At 34.1% G+C, this 24,753-nt stretch overlaps 1 protein-coding gene across 1 annotated transcript in view; it reads left to right on the top strand.

The window, feature by feature from the left end:
* The window catches only part of CalpC (calpain C), a 73,164-nt gene extending 55,314 nt beyond the window's left edge, over positions 1-17,850 (top strand). The window contains exons 11-21 of the mRNA XM_090405055.1: positions 149-238; positions 1,510-1,628; positions 2,001-2,046; positions 2,163-2,228; positions 5,293-5,350; positions 9,960-10,018; positions 11,036-11,104; positions 11,237-11,315; positions 13,623-13,739; positions 17,482-17,540; positions 17,750-17,850. Of these exons, the coding sequence (XP_090261181.1) occupies positions 149-238; positions 1,510-1,628; positions 2,001-2,046; positions 2,163-2,228; positions 5,293-5,350; positions 9,960-10,018; positions 11,036-11,104; positions 11,237-11,315; positions 13,623-13,739; positions 17,482-17,540; positions 17,750-17,776 (789 nt within the window). The 3' untranslated portion in view covers positions 17,777-17,850. The remainder of the gene's footprint in view (positions 1-148; positions 239-1,509; positions 1,629-2,000; positions 2,047-2,162; positions 2,229-5,292; positions 5,351-9,959; positions 10,019-11,035; positions 11,105-11,236; positions 11,316-13,622; positions 13,740-17,481; positions 17,541-17,749) is intronic.
* The last annotated feature ends 6,903 nt before the right edge of the window (positions 17,851-24,753 follow it).

The raw sequence follows: 24,753 nt of genomic DNA, 5'->3' as shown, positions 1-24,753 counted from the left end.
TAATGCTGCATCCGATGGATATTTTGTATGAGATTACAACATCAAGCTTCACACTATAAAATATTATTTGAGTGTTACAAATTGTGAATATTAATGAAGGCATCACAAAAATATCAGTTACAAGTTTTTTATTCTTCTTTTTTACTAGATGTCTAAATCAGTATCCGAGCCTTTAGACAAGTCGTATTTTAAGAAGACGAAGTCTCTCTTTTGTTCTCCTTACAGCAATAGCAAACAGGTAAGGTCTCATTTGTAAACACACACACAGACACATCTAAATCGAAGAAAGTTTTAGAGCCTTTTTTTTAAATTTTTATTATTATATTGTAGCATTATGGATATACAGTTCATTTAGAACGTACAAACGAATCCTTCAATATTTTGAATAAGTTTCTGGCAGGTGGCGATACGCACCAGTTGCTTCAGCTATCCAAGGATGGTATCTGACCTATTTTTGTTGAAGCGACATTGTCACCCCAGGTGACATTTATGAACTTACCGATTTGGAAGTGAGGATCATCCATTATATCAGGACGATGTGGTAGAGTGCACAAGGTCTTCTAATCATTGGCGATTGCTGCTTTTAGATCAGCTGGTTATTGTTCCGAAGCAGAAACGCTTCAGACTGTAGCAAATGGAGACGTTTCTCTTGAATGGCAATACACAAACATTGCAAAGTTTGCGATATGATTCAGCGTCAGAGACGCAATCTTAAGGCATAAAAATCACTCAAAATTATTTACTTTACATTCTAAAAGCTCCTCAGCATCACCTCAAATTAGATCCCCCTTTGACTAGCTCTTTTCACATTCTCAGCATTCGTCGCAATAATCATTTTCCGTGAAAAAAAAATCGCCCTTTTACAGACGTCAGCTGCCTATAAAAGTAATTCGGTGTTGTTATTGATATTTTATTAGAATTGGGCCTGAAGCGGCCAAGGACATGAGGTCCTTAATTGTTCCGTATATTAGGTCTAAGTATTCTCCGGCCAGTATGTCTGTTTTACTGGAGAAAAAATAACCCCTTATCTAGGTAGGTGACCAGCTAACTCACCTTCAGTTACTTGGTGTCACATTTCACTGCATTTGTCGAATGTTACCCTTAATATGTAAGAGGGGATCAATGAAAAAAGTTGGGGACGGATGTTCCATCTTTATGCAACGAAGAAATGAGCAACCAAACTCCGTCTTGGCTTGATGTATACAGAAATATACAAAAATTAAAACCTGTGGTTTCGGTCGATATGGTATTTTGCTTACTAAAGATCTATATTATATATATATATATATATATATATATATATATATATATATATATATATATATATATATATATATATATATATATATATATATATATATATATATATATATATATATATATATAATCACCTCATTATTCTATTTCCAATCGATTTTATTATGCTGTCTTTCCTCTTTATTTTTACGTTTTTCTATGTTTAATACATCAAACATTGCAATGCCTAATTTTGACATTTGCCACTTTCAGGTATCTGGTCGATGTTTCCTTGATCAAGGAAGTTATTCTGTTCTCTGTACAACCTTTGAACCAGGAGAGGAGGCTAGCTTTACCCTCAGGGTTGTGTGCAATAAACAGGTAAAACTCAAGTAAGTAAATAATTTGAAGAATTTAACTGCAGGTGGTCACTAAGTACTCATAAAAGGTTTCACGTGAAATATATCAGAGAATTACAAACGGAAATCCATTCACTTTAAATTATCAGTTCACTATAAAATTCCCGTTTGGTTTGATAAAAATATTTAAACTATTTTAATTCGATAGAGAAGAAAATCTTTGATTTGCATATCATTCTAGTACAATGTAACGAACTTGGAACTTCTACTCGCCATGGGGGACGGGGAGGGGAGGGGAGTAAAGAATAGATTATACTGAAAAAGAATCAGTAATTCAGTTCATAAAATGGATATCGAAAAAAATTTCATTTCAAATGAATTCTTTCCTTTTGCGTATCTTTTCAGGATTTTGGACTACACTCCTAGTTTGATGAAGGCCGCGATTATAAAGGTTAGTCATTGGTTCTAATTAATGAAGAGTAGCGCTAATGCGCATGTCACTTCTTTGACATATTTTGAAGGATTAATTCCTTATAACGAACGAGCTTCATTTTGTTTTCTGTCCAGGCTCCTGCTGTGGTGGATAATAAAATCAGCTCATACGAAGCAATATTCCTTCAAACAGCAGACGAGGTAAGAAATTGAAATAAATAAAATAAATTCAGACTAGAGATGTTGATAAATAATACTTAATATTCATTTTTAATCAACATCAGTTAATAATGTTGAAATGAAAACACGAATCGCCAATATATATGTATATATATAATCTCGTGATACAGTTGGGAAGAAAAGGTAAAATAATCTATGAAAGGATTTGTTATTATTATTATTATTATTATTATTATTATTATTATTATTATTATTATTATTATTATTATTCACATAGCTGATACACAGTCAAAACAAGATATCGTTTAAATAAAAATTTGACTGGTGATTCAGAACAATTCAGATTCTACCCAGGAATCTAAGAATAGTCCGTCAGGTAGCGTCGTAAAATATGGACTGTTCCAAGTAATGCTGTTTTTTTGTATGTCATATGGGGTCACTTCATTGATTTTTAATTGCTGTAAATAGTTGGACAGCTTCTTTGAAGTTGCACCAAGTGCACCGATAACTATTGGGATGACTTTGTGACTGTTTAAGCCACAGTCGGCCAACTTCGATTGCCAGATCTCGATATTTAGTGATTTTTTCCAGTTCTTTGTTGTTGATGTTGTTATCACTGGGTACTGCAATATCAATAATCCAAACCTGTCGATGTTCGATAATTGTGATGTCAGGTCTATTGTGTTCCAAATGCCGATCAATTTGTATTTTCAAGTCCCAGAGAATTTTTGCTGTTTCGTTTTCCAATACAGTCTCTATTTTATGCTGCCACCAGTTATCAGAAGTAGGAAAGCCATATTGTTTGCATACATGCCAAGGAATTATTTTGGCCACTTGATCATGGCGGTATTTATAGTCAGTTTAAGCTATCTTGCTGCAGGCACTGATTAGATGTTCTACAGACTCATCTTTCTGATCGCATAATCTGCATTTGCTATTATTATTGATGTTCAATAATAATAATAATAATAATAATAATAATAATAATAATAATAATAATAATAATAATAATAATAATTATTATTATTATTATTATTATATCTAGAAAAGATCTTGGAAGGTATAATTCCTTGGTACCTACGAATATCTTATCTCTCCTTAAAAACATTCACCGAAGACGCACTAACAATGCCCACTGAACAGCTTCTTCCATTAACTCACTATACGTCCTGAAATGAACCTGGACTTCACATTCTTCCTAGTTACATCCTTGCTCAACTTCCATTGATGACCCCAGAGTTCTGCCTCACTTGACATGCATGGGCTGCCAACTTTCTCTTGTATCTGTATTGCAAAAGCCTTTACTAGCTTTTCGTTTCTATCATATATCTTCTTCATCTTCTGTTCCTCACGTTGTGAAGGCCTCACTCCTTCAGTCTAAATTCATATACAAGGTTTTACAAACCAGATGCCATTTTGGTTAGCAGATAATGGATAATTTCGACTGTTTCCGCATTTCTAGTGAACGCAGGTCCTGATATAGTCTAATCAACGTCTTCTAAAGTCGTTTGCATGTACGCTGCATAAGTATCGTTTACGTACATCTGCATAAAGGTTTTTAATTCAGTGGTCGGTAGGTGTAGGAATCAGGAAGTTATTCCTACTTAAAATAGCACTTGGTCACGTGCGTCACCACGTGTTTTAAGCAAATACTTAAGAATGTTGCTGGTCAGAAATCATCAATAGCGTTGATCACAATGGAAAAAAGCAAAGTCTTTCGGAGTTCGAAAAAGGTCTTATAGTGGGTGCCCGTCTAGCTCGAGCAACGATATTAAAAACAGCAAATCTGACTGGTTTTTCTCTAAAAGTGAGATATTCCTGGTGTTTAATCAGTGGAAAAATAATTCGCGCACTTGTCTAAAAAGCGTTATTGTGTCTTAAGACAGTTTGTCAGGAACGATTTCGTCGCCGTCCTCAGCGAGCATGACACCGATTTCTACCATCCTCCTTGGGAACCACAAAGCCAGAATCTGATTCCCATCGAGAATGTAAATGTATGGGACATGTTAGAAAAACCGATCGGGGAGCAAATCCATCTCCATCAAATCTGAGTCAGTTAAAGGACTGTCTGATGAATGCCGGGTATGTTATAATCTAACAGATGCAATCTAACACTTTGCTGAATCTATGACAAACCGCATATGTGCTGTAATTTGGGCTAAAGATGGTCCAACATATGAAAAGAATGTATTGGACATGTTAATATGAGGCTTTTCTAATTCAGTGGCCGATTTGTGTAGATTGAATAAAAAAGAATTGGTACGAAAATCAGCAATAAAAAAATAAAAAAATATGAACACAGGCAACTACACCCTGAGTGAGAAACCTACAGAATAAGTAAAACATTTCAGCAATTTCAATGCGGAAGACAAAGCAAGTATGGAAATAGACAACAGCGCTCCAACCAATTTTAATTTATAGATTTGAAAGCTGGTTTAAAAGTGAAACAGTTTAAAGACTAATAATAGACACGAAAATTCTGAGAACAATTGAGGAGGTGAACAGATAGCATCAATGGCAGATTATATTAAAAATGAGGATACTAGGAAAGAACGTGACATTGTTAGCAGTCAGAAATGTGTGGATTAATTGGATTAATGCAGATAATACTGCCTTGGCAAAATCTAAGCGAATCATTGTGTAATGATTCCCCATCTAACTCCGCTATCACGCTATTGTAAAATGTGAGTAAATTGGTAAAATAAGAACCACTTTAATAAAACCCACCTATATGATTATTATTTATCACGGTCCCTCTAATACCCTAATACCATAATGTCTTTATTGTAATAACAACGTTTCGCTTTAATATTCTATAGTATAACTAGCGAAGGTTGGTCGATTGGTAGAGCCTCTGCTACTAATGACTCCTCAAAAAGTTAAGCACGTTTGAGCGCGGTTAGTATTTGAATGGGATTCAATCCTTCGATGCTGTTGGCACACTCTCCCTCGATGAGGACTCCCTGGAAGTGTCACATAATAATAAAAATAACTAACCTTTGTAATTTCTCCATACTGTTGCAATGCAAATTATTTCCATATTTTCTGAAAATATAAACACAGAATAAGTTTCCTGTTGTTTCAGCACAAGATGGTTAATGCCTTTGAACTACAAGAAGTACTGGAAGCCTGTCTTCCAAACGGTAAATAACTATATTTTTACATTTTTTTAAAATTAATATTTAATAGTTTATATTAAAAGGCTGTTTTCTTTAAAATTTGATAGAATAAAGGATAATTTTTGATTTGTTTTCATCAAACTACTATAATAGAATATAAAAACTAGACACCAAATATTTTATTTCATACAATTCGAACTCATTGTCATTGTGCGATATCATTCCACGAATTGATCAGAGATGATCAATTCGTGGAAACGTTTTATTATTTTCCTTTGTGAGAGTTTTGATTGAGAAGTCAGAGATAAAGAGGTCTGGCAGTAGTCAAGGAGGAAATCAAAATATATTTAACGTAAGCTTTTTCTTCGTTTTGTGACTACGGGATCTCTATTTGCTGGTAGATCATCGATTTGATCTACGGGATTTCGCATTTAGGTATCCGGTTGGGTGAGGTGCTTAGTAGTAGGTGGCGGGAAAAGTAAAACTATGATACGTTTTCCCCCGCAAATGTCACAGACAACAGTCTGGCAAACGTAACGGCAATGGACAGTGAAGCTCGGGGGCAGTCATTAGTTCCTGAGGATGCGCAAATATTCCAAAACTTGCCCACCATATATTGGATACAGCTGACACAGAAGAAGAATTCCAAACCGTTAAAACTTAAAAAAGGAAAATTTCCGTTACTAGAGAATCACCCAAAACAGTAGAAATGGAGACTGATATTGATACAAATTCAAAAGAAAGAATATTCCCAGTCATCCTAAGGGATAAAAACCATTGGATATTAGTTATTACCTCACTCCGAACTCTAGAAATATCATTTACGAAAGCCACTAATACAGAAGAAGGAATTCGCATCAAGCCAAAAACTTGAACCGATTACAGACAACTAACAAAATATCTGGATAATAGCAACCTTCCCTACCACATATTTGCACTCAATAGTGAAAAGAACCTTAAAGTTGTGCTCAGAGGGGTAACAGAATCCATTACAACAGATGAAGTACAAGCAGATCTCCAAAACAAAGGCTTCAGATCTACAAAAGTCAGCCGTATGCGTAGAGCTGATAAAACCCCATACCCTCTAATATTGGTAGAGATTAGTAAAGACTAGAAACACATATACGATCTTCAAACTATTTGTGATTTAGTCATAAAGACTGAATCGCTAAAACATAAACAAACAACTGCGCAATGTCATCGCTGTCAAAAGTTGGTCACTCACAACGCTGCTGCAAAGCAGATTACCAATGTGTTAAATGTGGTGGCAAACACACAACAAACGAATGCCAAAAACTCGCGCAAAACCAGAAAAGTGCGCAAATTGCTGAGGCCCACACCCCGCAAACTATAGGGGATGCATATCATTTCCTCAAAACCAATAGACACAACTTCAAACCAGCAAACCTATACAAGAACGTACATCCTCCCATCAAACCACAGTTTCCACAACGGACGGAAGGACGTATGCCGAAGTAACAAGACCAACCTACCTAAAAGACCCAAAGCCACAACCAAACCAGTCGCAGCAAACAAAGAAAGCTATCCTACAGAACATAACAGGCCACATAGGAGAAATGCTTGCTGAACTCCAGCAAACCAACCCAACTCAAGAAGCCAAGGATATCATCTTAAGACACACTCAATCACTGCTTGTTGAAATCCTTAATGAATAAGGCTAGTAGAAAACCCAAATCGTTACAGATTGTCAGCTGGAACCCAAACGGACTATCCAACAAAATGCAGGAACTACAGGAATCTTCAGCAGAAACCCAAGCAGATATCATTCTTATAAATGAATCACAGTCCAAGTGACAAGGTCAGAATAAGCAATTATAGCACTTACCGTACAGACAGATCCTATGCAAGAGGAGGAGGCACCGCCATCTTTGTCAAAAGAAACATAAAGCATAATACAATAGCTGAACCCCAAATAGAACACATGGAAAACCAGGAATAGAAATACATATGGAAAACACAAGCACTATCAGGATATTCGCATCCTACAATTCCCCAAATAAAAAAACTCCTAGATTCAGATCTGGATGAAATACTAAACACATGTAGTGCAGTAATCGTGGCTGGCGAATTTAATCCAAACATTCCACATGGAACAGCAGAAATTCAAATATCAAAGGCAAACTACTGAATTCATAAAGCACTACAAGAAACATGATTGTAATAGGACCCACAGAACCCACACACACTACGGAGCAACCGGCCGTCCAGATGTACTTAATATACCAATACTAAAAAAACATTGCGCACAGCTATCAAATACAAGCAGTTAACGACTTAAGACCATTAAAGGTCTAACAGAAAGCGTCACCACTTTTATAAACTGGAAACAACTACCCTCAGCTTTCCGGGATAACATTGGCCCAGTTCCACATATAACATCCACTGAAGATATAGAAAAGGCAGAAAACCTTTGTAAAGCAAATACTAACAGCAATATCAGAGGTAAAAAATATAACCAAGTGTGCACTAGCACCAAATAAACTCCAGAGGGCATAAAACGTCTTATCCGTGAGAAAAACAGATTAAGAAGACAATACCACAGAACAATGGATCCCGCAGATAAGTAACCAGTTAACAGAGCAACAAACCAGTTTCGGTATGCTCTAAAGGATCATTGAAATTAACTTTGGAATAACAAAATACATCACCTAAACACAGAGGATCGGTCATTGTGGAGAATGATCAAATCACTTCGTTCGAAGAGTTACATACTTCCTCCAATTCAAGGTGAATATACAGTCGCCTACAACGATGAGGAAAAAGCAGAAGCATTTGTAGACAGCTTAGAAAGACAATGCAGCTCCAATTATACCAATATACGAGTCGTAGATATAAACTTCATAAGAAAAATCCACACACCAGTGCATAAAATTACCCAAAACGCCTCATTCCAATCCAACAACAAACCCGTGTCACCAGCAGAAATATATGAGATCATAAGAAAACTAAACAATAAAAAGGCTCTGGGTCCGGATGGAATAACGAACAAGGCGCTCAAACTACTCCCCCCCCCCCCTTGAAGGGGCTATGCATCTGGTAGCCATCACTAATGCATCCTTCGGCTAAATTATTTTCCAGAGCGACGGAAGCTTGCGGATGTCTCCTTATTCCAAAAGCTGGCAAAAATACACAATTTCCTCACAATTATAGACCAATCAGCTTTCTATCCTGTGTAAGCATGATAGCCGAATGCACTATATACTCACACGGATTCAAGAGACAACAGATATCAACCACGTCATACAAGACGAGCAATTCGGCTTTAGGAAATATCACTCCACAACGCTTCAAATTTACTGAGTCGTTGAATACATCACACAAGGATTCGAATGGCACCAACATTCTGGCGCAGTCTGCCTGGACATAACACAAGCATTTGATAGAATATGACATTATGGTCTAATTGTTAAACTACACCAAGTAGGAATTCTATACTATTAGTTCTATTAATGAAATCATATCTGAATAACAGAAAATTTTAAATAAAACAATGGAATCATATCCACAGAGAGGAAAGTCACGCCTGGAGTCCCTCAAGGCTCTCTGATGTCTCCCCTACTGTTCTCCATATACATGGCGGATCATTCCAAGTTGTCCCCATCCATCACCGCGACACCTCTACAAATCAGTGATAAGACCTCAGATAACTTGTCCCTCATCAACTTGGGGACACACACGTCTAAACAGAACATCCACAGATTGCAAACGATCCAGAACAAATGCAAGTCATTTAATGCCTCTTGGTTCATCAGAAACCTTCAGTTACACCAAGAAGCCAACCTTCCAGATATCAAGACCTACATGACAGGCATTGCAAAAAAATTCTTCACAATCACAGATAATCACTCAAATCAACTAATTCGACAGGCAGCGGACTACAAACCCTCAGATCGTTTCAAATATAAAAAACCGAAATCCGCTGTCGCAAGAGAAAGCTGATACAGCTTACAATGCTCACAATGAGCGGGTAAATTACCCACAATAATCCCCTCACACACACAAGCTAAAACCAGATGAAGGGATGAAGAGTCAAGGAGTCGGTCCATCTCCCAAAGAAGTTCAAATTCCATTTCACGAATTATAGTGGTTTCATAATGTTTCCTGTGATAGGAAATATTTTCTTTCTTATGTTTTGGTTCGTCATAACGCGTATGTAAATATAAGGATATGTTTTATCTTAATTGTTAATGTTTGTTTATGAAAATCCAGTTAACAAATATGCACACATTTACAAGCTCCATGAAGTCCACTTCATGGAGCTTGTAAACGAGGTGAGAATTTAGTTTCTTCCCATTTGGTTTGTCTCATTTCGTGGAGGTGAGACAAACCAAATGGGAAGAAACTAAATCCTTTATTAGTTCGACTGGATTTATCCATTTGTCATTTGTTAACTGGTAAATGGAGACTAAAGGACAAAACCATTTACAGCGTATCATTGAACAAAAGATGAAATCATTAATTATAAAAAAATAAGTGAGAGTTTTTTTAATACTGCGAAATGTTAAAGATATAAGTTAAATCAACCTCATTGAGCTGTCTTATAATATACTCGGTTCTTTATCTAAAGTTCTAATTATATCTTTTACATTTTAGATATTTATTTATTTTGCAGATTATGTGAAGAGCTGTGCTACACTGGAAGCATGTCGTCAAGTGGTGCTGGCAATGGATGTATCCTTTGAACTTCGCTGAACCATGGCGGAAAATAATAAGAGTTTGCTTAAATTGTATCATTTTTCCAATAATAATAATAATAATAATAATAATAATAATAATAATAATAATAATAATAATAATAATAATAATAATAATAATCATCTCGTCCAAGTAACACCGTTGCGTGGGGTATTGCAGTTATTAAACGATAGTAGAGCTTGCGAGAGTCCAAACACACGCATAAACTCTCTATCTTTTTTCTTTTATATTATTTTTATTTATTATCACAGAAATATATAGCAGATGTTTTCGTTTATCTTTAAATTTTCGAAATCGGTAGGGTAACTAATGTTCATCCTTTTACATTGCCGGCAGTAGAGTTTCTATCCAACTTTTATAGACGAGAATATGGCTGACAGCTGCTGCGGTCTTTTGTTACCAGTCGTAACTAGTATTGTTGTATGAATATCGTGCGACTTCTACAGTAGCATGTTTTGACTTTAAAATCAATTAAAGTCAAATCAAATAAAAAAATGAGATTAAAATCAGAGTTTATTTATTTATTTATTTATTTATTTATTTAGAGAGAGAGAGAGAGAGAGAGAAAAAAGTCTTGCTCGAAAGATGGACTAAGTCGGTAACCGGCAAAAAATATCATAGGAAAACGTTTTCTGAGTCAATAACTAGAATAGAAGACGTTGCTTGTGTGTTAGAATTCTCCTAAGACATCGAGTGAGCTCACTCGTTATTTTTTTTTTCTTTTCTTTTTTTCCGACTGAGTCTCTTGAAAATTACTATGAAGCAACTTTCATAAGGCAGACATACCTCTCGTTATTGTTCAGAGTTTAATTATTGCTGAAATATTATAAAATGTATTTTTATAATATCTTTCTCTTTCTCTCCCACTGTTAAACTAAGAAACGCTTGAATTTTTTTTGTGTGTGACAGCAATTGAAAAGTTATAATGAAATCGGGTCATTTTCAGTGCAATTGGCGCTATTTAGGACCGTTACAAAACTTAATTAAGTTCAGACCACCGGAGCTAGGAGGTTAAGGTTTGTAGATTATAAGAATCTAATGTGCAGTCTCAAGTCGTGGCAAGTAAGTTCTTTTTTTCCCAGCTGTCTTAAAATACTTCATTGATTTTCAATGCGCATTACGCTTTGCTTCTTTATTAAGTGCATTAACAAAACTCGCACATGCGTATAGTTTTTTATAAATATTTTGTTTTAGAATACTTTCCGGAGTTTGACTAAGGGAACCACTGGGATTTTAAGGGCCGAAAAATTACGCGAAGCACTTCTGGATATTGGTAAGTTATTATTACAGTTTTTGAATTATTGTAGTCTCGAAATGATATATCATTTTTAAAAACTAGGTTTTATTAAGAAAATTATTTTACCATTTTATTTAATTTTACAAAGGGTCACTACTATTAGGACATGAAAACCATGTCGATTGGCTTGCAAATCACACTACATTAAACCAAAAATGTCGTAAACAACTCAGAAAATTGTAGAAGAATCACACTCATTCCTACCACGCAAAAATCTATAATAGAATTCCTTCTCAATTGAACTGAATCTCTTCTGATAAAAACCAGAGATTTCTTGGGCTTTCGCCAACTCCTTCGATTCACTCAATAGATGAAGATTGTTCAAAATGCTCCGTTATTATGCATATCCTTGCAAATAAAATAGCAAATCCATATCAGATGCAAGAATAATGGTTGATGAAGAGATGAAGGAGTTATTCTTTTTTCAGCGAAGTCCTTCAGGGAGACTATTTGGCACCTGTTAAGACTTCAGGAAGCGAGTAGAAAATGACTGTTGAAGATTCGACAAGCCAAACCCACATAAGGCAGTCTCTGTTTTGCAGATGATATTGTCTGATGACTGGTCAAACCGCTAAAATAACCTGTGTGAAAATGCAGCATTAGTGGGTTAACGGTCAACAGCAAAATAAATAAATAAAAATAAAATTGAAGAAAACATTAAGCTAAAAAATCGCACTGATGAGAAGTAGATTTTCAGTAACTTGATATCTGCATATACTTAACTGGTATAATGAAAAGGAAAACACGAAGATCTTAAATTTCTTAAAAGCATAACTAATATCACAAAAACCTAAATTCTTCGTACAAAAAAACGAAACCACCATATGGTTCCCAAACATGAAACGTCAATACTCGGTGAACACTACTCGGAGATAACCGATCCTGTGTTGTGCTAATTGTGCTGGTACAACTTCCATAGCTGGAAGATGTTCGATAACTGGTTAGGTGTTTTAAGTTATGTGGAAGATTGTCGATCAGAGTAGGTATCAGATGCTCTCTCTCATTGTTCCTCCGTATTATTGTTGAAGTGCCTGGTCATGTAGAGAATCGTGGTAGGCCTCGCTATGCATCTCTATGTTTACGGTAATCATTATTGAAGTAGTTCTTTAATATGATGACATAGTGTCTCAGGTCTGATGATCCAGTAGATGTCTGCAGGAATCCTGCAGACCTCTACCGGATTTATTTAAGTCTTAATTATAACATTATTCCCATAAAAATTGTAAACATAGTAAACAGAAAAAGCAACATAAAGACAGACCAAACCATATAATCTGCTTATTAGGTTTTTCGCATCCGCTGAGATACTTTAGCGTGCCTATTTTTGATAATTTCCCTAAAATGAAACCATATGGAAAAAAATAAATATTTACGAAACTAAATTCAGTTTGATAATTTGAGAGTAGTTCAAATAAATTACATTTTAACATTTATCGAATACTCTTCTTGCGTTTGTCACGTAAGAGAAACTCAACAGTAAATACTTCATCAATGATTTCTTGTCAAGAAATCATAGAAGGTAAATCAGTGTCATAAATACTCCTGTGGATGGACACACAGACTACTCTTCTATATCTCCACCACGAAGAATACAAATAGTTAAATGTCAATGTCCTAATGAAGACATAATAAATGCACATCATGAAACGGCTCATAAGACTATGAATCAATAGGAAATTTTGGAAATGTGCAAGAGAAGGAACTGGATTGGAATTTAGAACTTTCACTCATATTGGTAAAAATTTGGGGACCTCTTGGATATAGTGTAGCTTTTCTTCAGATTTTCCGAAAAATTTCTGTATGTGTCGTCCTAACCATACCCACTTGTAACACGGTCTAGTTATTTGTATTTAGAAATAATGAAATTTTAATCTTGATTTTATAAAACTTTAAGATCTTAAATACCAAACTACGCTGATTCACTAGAGATAGCTGGATGTAATACGTCATTTTGATGCAAAATATTCTGTTGATGCCTCATGGTTATCATTCATAATAGACTGCCATTAAAAGATTGAATATCTAATACCGTGTAGTTGCGATATTGAATGCTAATCTTTATGTTCTCATTATTTATTTTCCGAAAAATTTCTGAAATTTCTTGTCTTGATATCAAGAAATTTCAGAGGGTTTAAATTTTTGCTAGGCATGACCGATGGTTTCATTAAAAAAAATTAATAATTTTTCATTATTTTTTCAGCGTTTGTTATTTTGAAATAATAATATATTTGGAAATGTCATATAATTATTTCGTTGAATGTCATATTATTATTATTATTACAGGTTTCCAGGTGAACACGGAAACGCTATCACTTTTAGTACTTCGCTATATGAGGAAGGACGGGACGCTACGATTCGGAGACTTTGTATCGTGTGTACTTCACTTATCAACAGCTTTTAGTAAGTGATTAATCGCAATATTATATTATATCTAAGAAAACAATTTTATAAGTCATTTCAGCTCATTTAATGCATCAGCTCTTTAAATTTCAGTTGACTTTCCACTGGTGAAGAGATGGCTAATTGTGAATTTCATGTGATTATCACAATTTACAATTAATATAATGTGTACGCATTGTTTTTAAAATAGTCAAAATAAATAAATAGAAACCTAGGATTGCGAACTACAAGACAAATGTCAATTTTTAATTTCCATGAATTTAGTGGCAAATAATTTCATGAAACAATTTAACAATAGATTGTTTCATTTCGTTCTTAAAAGAACTGGGCGATGGACTGAGTTCTTGACTCTTTATCCCGTCATCTGAATGATGAAAATCTGTGTGGATGGGGTGTTATTGATCTAAAAGCTCTAGTCATGACTGGGTAACGGCAATAGCCGAGCCTCAGTTAAAACTTCATTGGCTACAGCATTGCCATTTGTTGCCCTGGAAGTCCTAAAAATGACTTTCATTTTGTCCTTATCCTTATAAGGACTGGCTTAAAGGGGCGAAGCAAGAATGCTTTTCATCTTCCCCGTTATCTGTAGAGGACAGTGTAGGAATAAGGTGTTATTGAGCTATTAAAGCTCTGATCATGGCAGGAGGGTAACAGCAATAGCCGAGCCTCAGTTACAACTTCATTGGCTACAGCATTGCCATCCATTACCCTCCAAGGGTATGGTGGTTCTCACCTCCACCTTTCATTATCATAATTTACTTGTAATTTATTGATATGATATATTTAAAGGTGTCTTCATTATTCTTTAATTAAAATTAAACAACCTTAAATTTTTTAAGAAATTTCTATAGTAAAGAAAATTATAATTATTATTTAAAAGTATTTAAGACAAATAATATAAATTAATTTAATAAATTATCTAAAACTATAGTTTGACTTTATGAGTATCTTAAATTATGAAATAACTTATAGAATATAACTAGATTCACTGTACTTGTAATCCAGTGTTTCTCAACGTTTTTTGAATCATGCCCCACCTCAACGTCTCAAAGATTTTGATGCCCCCCCGCTAGCATAATAGTCAGTCAAGTTCTGAAACAGTATAATATAAATATGTACATGTACATTTTGTAATTGCCCCCAAAATATTCAAATTGCCCCCCTGTGGGGCGTACGCTTCACGTTGAGAAATACTGTTGTAATCGAATAATGTTATAAAAACAATATTTATAATGTTTGAAGATAGAACAAAAGCTAGGGATTAGTTTTTAAATTGTAAACAACTTAGAAACAGGTATATTGAGTTCAAGTCGCTTTTAACTCAACAGATAAATACAGTTATTGTACTACAGGGATATTGTTTATAATTTATGAAGCAGCATCAGAATAAGAGTAATTCAAAGTGCGTTACTTTTTTTTTAAATTATGAAGCAATTGTATGTGGCTGGCTAATAAGCACAACCCATCAAATTTTATTGCTATTCTACTACTTTCGCTGGCGCCTCGATTATTTTTTTTTATTTTTTTTTTTTCAAGAACAGATATGGGCATTATTAGATATTAAAAAAAATGTTGTAAATATTAAATCAATTCTCAGTACTATATGTACTACCCTCAAGAGCACAAGTCTGATTATTTATCTGGTAAACATATATGTTTTCGTCAAAAGTTTTAATTAAAGCGAACCATATATAGTCTTTACCTTGGTTTTTATTGCATTCAATAGGAGTCAGTAGCATGTGTAGTCCACTCCTGACTTGGATTGCACCGTTAAGTGTATTCGGTAAACTTTCGATTCGGTAAATTTTATTGGATATTAACCTCCGGTCTTTATACTGGATTCTTTGGAGTCCAATAACACTGGCAGATTGTTCTGCCTGAGGACAATTCCACACTTCATTCCACTCATGGTCATTCAGGACTGTGAGCTGGCTAGAGGCAATTTACTCTCATAAGGCTAAGCCTAATTTCCGTAGTGACTTTGCTGTTTGCATTGTTGAAACAGGTATTGATTCTTCACCGTGGGATTCCATAAGTATAGTGCAACGGTATGTAGAATAGGCAGATACACCATTCTGTTCATGTCAGTATCGATGAAACCAGTGGATTGATTGCATTCCAGGAGAACACATCACAGAGCATTGCTCGTATACAGCTCAGTCGGTACTGACGAAACGTTTGGATTGAAAACACCTGAGTTCAAATCCAGTCTAGAATAGAGTCTCCCGCATAAGTTATTTTCAGGTTTAAGTTCTTTTCATTCCACAAAACAGGAAATCCTGCCAGAAATACACATCCAATTGACTGACGTAACACAATAGCCTCATAGCCTTTGCTGCTTTTGCAGTAATTCATCCCAGCCCAACCCAAATGCAGTCTTGCTCGTAGCGTTTGCCGGAAAATGGTGGCACGATTTATCTTTCTAAACTGTTTTAAATTTAAAACGCTAGTGCGCACTCTCTGATGTTCAAAGTCAGTTCATGGTACTACCATTTTATTTCAAATCGAATGCGATGCTTTCTGACATCTCTCTTATACAGGAGCCTCCCTAGAACGGCACTACACTATTTACATGTTCTGTGCATTATGTGCATTTTACTTGAGTGTTCCAATTCTTGAACATAATACGAAATATATGACATTTTGGTCTGATTATAAAAAAAAAAAAATATGTTTCTCTTTTGTAGTATGAAAAGCCAATTCCTATTGTGTATTCTTTTTTCATGACGTCATTTAAAAGTTAGTGTTATTTTCATATCGAAGAATTTATGGATACACAACACACGTGCGTTGCGTCTCCATAAATTCTTTATTATGAATACTGACCACCTAACCTTAAAAGAAAGGATTAATGTTATCTTTGTCTGAATCTTTTGTCCAGCTTAGATAATGCCATATTGCACATCTTGTATTATTCCTTATATATATATATATATATATATATATATATATTTCGGTCTCATCAAAATCAAAGACACTGCAAGTATAAGAGATCGATATAAATTTATGTAGTTTTTATTTACTACATTTATTATTAATTTTAATCAATTATTTTTCATAATTACCAACATCATCACTACTATTTTATTTATTTATTAATCATTTAAATTCTTTATTATTGTTAAATATTATTTGTAATTATTAATTAATTTATGAATTTATTTATTTGACGAAAGATTCAAAAGAAGGTTGTATTTCTGAAAAGTTTTTTACAATACTTCAGAAGTGCCGTTCAAGATAGTAATTGAAATTCTGTTGGTGATCTCAGTTGGCCTCGGATAATAACCGTATTGGATAATGATTCCATGAATTCCACGGAAATCGTAACTATTCTGTTATCTCAGTTGGGATACGTTTTTATGCAAGTCTTGTTGACAGAGGTTGTTAAAGGAGCAAATAGCTTATAGTACAAAATTAAAGTGTCGAAAGAAAAGAGAAAAAAAAGGCAAGGAGTTACCTGTTTGAAGAGTGAATTTTTAAATTGGTATTGGCTCTTGATTCTACTTAAGAATTCATTAGGTCTGCTGGTGAATACTGCGAAATGGCACACATATCCCCAACATACCTTGCCAGGGTGTGATGGTTGAAAATATCTATCGTTCTAAATGTTATAGCGGATTGTAAGTACAGTAATATTTTACGATCGTTTCAATTACTATTATACACAGTAAAGCAACAGAACAGAATATGAGTAACAACACTTTAGATATATTTAATAATCGTCGATGTTTTATTTGTCTAGGAACTTTTGAGAAGAACGATCCTTTGCAAAATGGCTACGTGAAGGTGGGCTTGAAAGAGGTGAGAAATCTTAAGAGTTGGTTACTTTTCTTTGATATGTTACACGCTTTTCTTTTTTTAATGGTGATCCCAAACAGAGCGAGAGAGAGAGAGAGAGAGAGAGAGAGAGAGAGAGAGAGAGAGAGAGAGAGAGAGAGAGAGAGAGAGAGAGAGAGAGGGGTTTATATTGTATATTCTTTCCCTAACTATTCTTTCTTTTTAATTTACAGTGGCTCGGAGCGTCTCTGCATTGCTAATCGACGGAGGTCATTTCGATTTTGTGAGATACATTGGTTCTGTATGCAAACTGCTACATCATCATCACAACGGCAATCAAATAAGTTTGCTGAATGTTCTCCGAGGAAAATGCAGAATTCATACAAAGAATGACATCTAAAAATAGGGAATACTGCGAATGATTCGCGGAACATTCTTTGTGACTCGTATTCACATGGAGACCTTCAGAAGAAGAGAAAAACGTAAACGAACAAAAGAAGAGAAAATAACATACAAAGAAGAACGATCGGTTCCCTTAAATGAAACTTCGTTTTCATCATCATCATCCACACAAATGAATTACTGGTTGGCGATCTCTAAAGCTTTAGGAGTCAAGATAACATTAAATAACCGAACGACTTAAATCACTACCTCCTTATGTGTTTTATTCCACGTGCGTGCGTGTCTTTAATTCAAAACTTTCTACCATTCGTTGCACACTTGCTGCGCAGCTGACGAATATCATCTTATGGCTAATTATCCTCGCTGTTTTTAATTAACCTAAGTTTGGTTAATTTTATTTTCTTTAAAATATTTTTATCTATTTTTTCTCCCAAAGAAACTCACATTACTAAAACTGCAATACTGAATGTTATAATGCTCACAGCACGTACGTTGGGCTTTTTTTTTTTTTTTATCATAATCAGTTTCGTATATTTTACAAAATAATTTTTATCATAATCAGTTTCGTATTTTACAAAATAATAAACATGATAGAACTGTAGCTATCTTAACGCTTTTGCAATAAAATAAAATATATATATATATAAGCGTTTAAAATTTTCTTGGATGTTTATTAAATCTTCATTTATGAAAACAACAATAGTGACTGGTTTCGAAAGATTCTGAGAATGTTTTAACATCATCACCATTGCTCAATGTTTTAATGATGTATATTTTTGTTATTATTTGAAAATAAAGGTGTATTTGTTTGCTATTTATTAAATTTCTTAAATTGGAAAGAAGGTGAACAAATGTAATTAGTACGATTAAATAACATAAATGACTAGACCTGTTTTATTATTATTATATGTAATACAGCACAATATACAGTATTAATAATTGCTACAAATTAGGGTTGCTGTATAATCACATATTAAAGGTTGATTGAAATAGTTTGGTCTGGTAACTAGCTTTAGAGATCAAATATGGTCTCTAGATCGGCTTTCCCGGTTTATTTAATCCTTAACTCATCCACTATAACAGATTTAGAATCTTCCGTGGTCGGAATTCACATAAATATAATAAAATAAGATTTTATTAGTTAGTAGTTGAAAACAATAAACATTCATAATTCATCAATAGAAGGGAGCGATGTCAGTATTTTATAGTGAAGCCAACAACGAAATTTACCGAAATGCCATTGGACGAAATGAGCCTTTGAATATCATGCGCAGTACTCATCCTCGTGCCATCTGGTACAACTAATACTGAAGCGATGTCTGTAATAAATCTCAAAATAAGAGACCTCTCCCCCCTCCCCCCTTTTTTAAGTACTTATAGATGAATATTAGAATATTGAAATGCTAATAGATCACTAAAATATATTGGCTGCATTTCTTTTTAATGCTTTTATGCAGTTTCAAAGATATATTTCTTATATAGCTTAGAAATTAATTTACTAAAAATGCTGGAAATAAGGTTGGATTTAATATCCACTTAATTTATATAAATTAGAAACTTATGTTTTGCATAAATGTTATTATTAAATGTCTTGTATCCGGATTAGCAATTAATTATCTTATTAAAACGTGTTAAATAATTTGCCATGTTATTATATATCAGCAAGTAAACAAATAGGTATTATATTCATAATTTTATACAATATATTTATAAAAAATATTCGAAACTTTATAATTTCATTAATAATTAAATATCTTAAAATTTTTAAAAATATTGTTAATTTCTTAAAAACACCATTTTATATATATTTTGAAATGGCTATAAAACTATAGAAAATTCAATATAAAATTTGCTGGATAAATCGACCGTGAGATGCGGTGATTGATTCATTCAATCCAATAAAATTTGCTGATACAAGTTTCATTTGGAATCAGATTTATGGTCTGGAGTGCAATTTTTATTTCAAATTGCAAAGAATAAGATTGTAAGTTTTATATAACAAATAACAAAGCGATCTACGATCAAAAATCATGTAATTCGGAAGATAACAAGTATCAGCACCCACTGTCCTATAAGAAACAGAAAGAAGTAGTGAGCATCTCAAAAGCCAACTTTTTAAGTTGGCTTTTGAGATGCTCTCTGAAGAAAACAGCCGGTGAAATAGGCCTGGCTATGGACTTTCATTGTATTTGGTGATTCAATTTGTTCTGCCATGAGAAGTATCCTGCATAGATGGGGAATTTAAACAATTTAATAACGTCTTCGGGAAAACCATTTTTTAAAAACTGAAGCTTGGAGAGGTATATTTGTACATAGAGAAACCACATCAGCAGATAAATTGATTTCAGAATCCAGCAAAAGAAAATCTTTATTTTCTTCTTCAAGTCAATACTGTTTTTATTGTAAGAGATGATATGGCCAGTGAGATTTTAAAGAAGATTCGAAAGATATTTAGCTAAATAATAAGTAGGAGAAGTGATGTAATAATCAACTTTTGGACGTAGGAGATAACCACGTATGTGAATTCGCAATTTTCCAACAGCATCTAAAGATTGTGTTTGGTCCAATAATTTATTTAATTTGTTTATTTGGCTTTGAGTTATACTCCTGCTAATTATACTATACGTTGAACTGTACAGTAATAAAACATATTTTGCTATTATACTTGGTTGTATCCATCAAAACAGTGGTATTACATTTGTCTGATTTTGTGACCAAGAGAATGAAAGGGATGATAATGGAATATTCAGGGAGGGGGGGGGGATTAGCATTATATAATATTTGTTCAATTTCAAACCGAAGTTTGTTAGCTTCGTCTATAAGTAAGTCTCTCATGCCTCTTTCCGCATTTACGGACCTTTGAATAATACACTTAACTTCTTCATCAGTGAAAGGCCCATTAGTTAAATTTATAATCCATTATAACCAAATCAGTTTAAAATTTTAATATTATTGCTAACTTATTTATGAAAATGAATATAAATATAAATAAAAAATCTTATAAAATATATTTTTTTAAATTTCAGATATTCAAATATACCAGAAAAACGTAAATTAATTTCTATTTTATACTATACAATATACTATATAATTTATTAACTTTTATTATCTAAAATTTTTGCACACACTCAAAAATGAAATAATATCATTTAACTTTTGCATTGTATCTCGTATATAAATTTACAACATGTTATTAAAAATGTTACTACATACTAAGCTACGAGAATTGACTGCAACAATGTAAATATTAAACAATTTTTCCCATTAGCATTGTGATTTAAAATTTCTCCAGTAATTCCAACAATATTTATTAATTGATTGTTATCACTGCTACCAGACAGCTTGAGTAAAACAACTTGAACCTATATTGGGAAACACATTCATGCTCCCATGTAACCCTACACCGAATTTGGTACACCATCTAAGACGGGAAGTAATGCTAACTACCCTAGTGAAGTATTATTTATTCCTCCTAATAACCGGCATTTATACTTTTAATATAAGTTCTAGCAAATCTGTATTTTCCGATGGAAATTCTTCTAAGACTAATTCTCTAGAAAATGCTAAAGAACTATCACCTGCGTCCATATTACTACCAAAACTTCAGTTTGACCAACTAAAAACAACCAGCGATAGACAAAAACGTAATCCTGCTTTCTATAGAAAAATCAGCAGGAGACGTACTTGGTTTATTCCTTTTCCAGCTTTCTCGGAAACAGAATCGCTAGTTGGTGAGGAGCAGATCGATTTTCCTGTTTCCAAAGCAAATGCAGACATCACGACAACGACTCCCAGATTACCTATAGGACTAAGAGGAGAACGTTCCTTTATGATTCCAGCTTACACCGAAGCGAATCTGCTCCAAGAAACTGATTCCTCACAAGGATTGGATTTAATAAGTCCAGTAGACCAAACGTTGCCATCTTTATCTTCTATGATCGGCGATAAAGCAAGATCTGCATTTCAGAATAAAAACTTGCACGATCCTTCACCAGGTTGGTCCTCTCAAGTGAAACCACATCAAAAAAGAGCCAATCAGGTTGAATTCTTTTTTAAAAATGTGAATGAGCCAAGTTTGGAAACCGAAGATGATAATGATTTTGTTTTTAAGATGGCTGGGAAAGGAGGAGGAAAGAAAAATCACATCCTCTTACTTCATGGCATGTTTCAAAACGGAGAAGGTTTGAAAAACATCGCTCTTAAGAACGAGTTCCACTCCTTGGATAAACAACATGGAAGCGCAACCGATGAAAATCTTAACGAAGCGATCGATTCCTTAAGGACCTCAAACAACGTTGATGACACCATTCTTTCAACTAAAAGCAATTTAGTTGGAAACAATGGAAATGTGAAGAAATGTAAGTCATCTAAGATTCGGAAAAATATCACCGAGAAGCAAAAAATGATTAATGACGTTTTTAAAAATGAAGAACGTCCTCCAACAACAAAGAACTTCTTTACTCCAAATAAGGATGAGCCCTTAACTGCAACCAGCGAAGTATCATCAGGACAAAATGTAAACAAGAAGAATATTATAAGGAATGGAGAATATTCTTCAGCATCAAAAAGATCTCAGATTGAAGATGTAGAAAACAAGATGTTTTCTCCAAATGAGGATAATTTGGCCGACAGCAGGGCAGGTGTGATAAAACTAAGCTTGCCGAAGTTCTACGGAATTCTTTTGAATAACACTGCCCCTGTGGGAGAAAATGAAAACACAAGAAACATCACAGAAAAAAGGGATCAACCTTTAGTAGCAACACCGAACTCTTTCGTGGGGACTGAAGATATGAAAAACAAAATTTCTTCAAATATGGAATCCATGGGTGAAAAGATGGTAAAGAAAAACGCTAGCAATATTCCAGGGAAATGGGATCCACCTCTGGAAGCAACGTCAAACTCTTCTGGAAATACCACAAACGAATCTGGACTCGTTACAACAACAAATCAGGCTGCATCACAGTTTTCACCACCTATGAAAAGACAACAGCTCATTAGCAATGACGTCACTACGACGATAAAGAGCTTGAATGAAAACAACCAATCAACAGTCGAATCCAAAAAGCACAAAAGTGAAACACACAAGATAAAGAAGGTGAAAACTATGAAAACTATAAAAGAAGAGATGACCGATATAGGTAACAAACTGGAAGCTTCTGAAGGGGAAATTGAAAAAGCAATGGATAATCTCACGTCTATCACATCAATGAAATCCGATAGTAAAGACAGCACTGTTGTGATGCGTGAACCAGTCATTGGGAAGGAAACCAGAGAAAGTTTGGCTCAGAAGAATGATTCAATGACTCAAAATGAAAACAAATTCGAAATCACATTTGTGGATAATGACGCAAAGGCAATGTCTGTTAAAACCACTATAATACCCCAGAAAAGAGATGGAAATGAAGTAAAGAAAGTTGTTGTTTTCCAAAAAAGTGGCGGGGAATGGAATGGCATAGCTCTTGTGCTGTTTGTGATAATGAATTGCTTAATTGTGATCATCATTTTAATAGCTGGCTTACTAGGATGGAGGAAGTATTTCGACACAAATGCGGTCAACAGCTGGAAAGCTAATTATAACCTAAGTGAACAATTAAATAAATTCAATCAGTGGGGAAAAGGATTAATCAGAACCCTGAGTGACGCGATCGCTTCATCCGACGAGTCAGAAGAAGAAGAAGAAGAAGAATCGACAAGTTCAGATGTGTCTGCGCCTTCGAAACAGCCCTCGCTTCCTTCTGGATCCAAAAGTGATCCTTCTTACATTCCTGAATGTTTGGATGATCGTCAGCTTGATCTAATGGATGTGGTGGATGAGGAATCTCTTAAATTCAGCGATGAAGAATCTGTTGAGGAATCAATCCAAACGTCAGTGGATGGTTGGATTGATTCCTCAACAGTGGATGGTGAGGAAAGTATGACTCAACTTGAACAACTGTACTATCCCGATCATCCACTCCAACGACAGTATAAAAACTATCTACAGATCTGTTATATGATGCATGGAGATACAACGAAATTTGTTACCAATGAAACTAACTCAAGTACCAATGCAAGTAGTCCAATCGAGGATATTCACATGGAATGTAGTAGCTGATTATTTCATTACTCTATTTTCTTTGGATAAAGAAGTGTCTCTATTTTCCACCTATTTGCTCTAAAAGTGGACCAATAGAGCCACAACTAAATGTAGAATGCTCGCAAGCATTTGGAAGTTTGCGGAGATAAAGTTGAATCAGAAAAAAATGTTCTGTTTTTTTTCCTTCGTAGTTATCTTTGTATATTTTTTTTAACATTCACGAATAACACAGTTTGTAATCTTTGTGACACTGAAAGGGCATTTTTTGGTGGTGGTATGAATAGATTTCAGTAGAAAAATGAGATACCTGTACATTTATATTACGACAAAAGATTTGTCTTACGCATTTTGTTAATTAAGAAACTTATTTTAATTTTTTTAATTATTTATATTTTTATAATGTTAAGTGATGAACAGTCTTCAATCTATTATAACTTTAGGACGATTTCGCTGGTTACAAATTTTCATAGAATTAGTGTTAGCCAATCAAATGAGAGCTTTTTTTATATTTTTTTTTATTCTCATTCTTCCTTTACGGAAATAGAAAAATCTGATCTAACATTATGCAATGTCCATAATAAAGCTTAGCCTATTTTGCAGAAAAACGAAGTTGTTATCAACCGGTATTTGATTGATTTACTACTTGGATTATAGAAGAAAAAAATAATATTCAAATGTACCTTAAGGGAAGGCATTAGCATTCTTTGTAGACGGGTGAGATTAGATTATTTGTTGAGATTTATGTGCATCTTAGTTGAA

Source organism: Typopeltis vanoorti, chromosome 2 (genome assembly GCF_054136105.1).
Source record: "Typopeltis vanoorti isolate ZY-2024b chromosome 2, IOZ_Tvanoo_1.0, whole genome shotgun sequence".
Lineage (NCBI taxonomy): Eukaryota > Metazoa > Arthropoda > Arachnida > Uropygi > Thelyphonidae > Typopeltis > Typopeltis vanoorti.
Note: the sequence above shows the minus strand (reverse complement) of the source record. Positions and strands in the feature narration are given on the sequence as shown.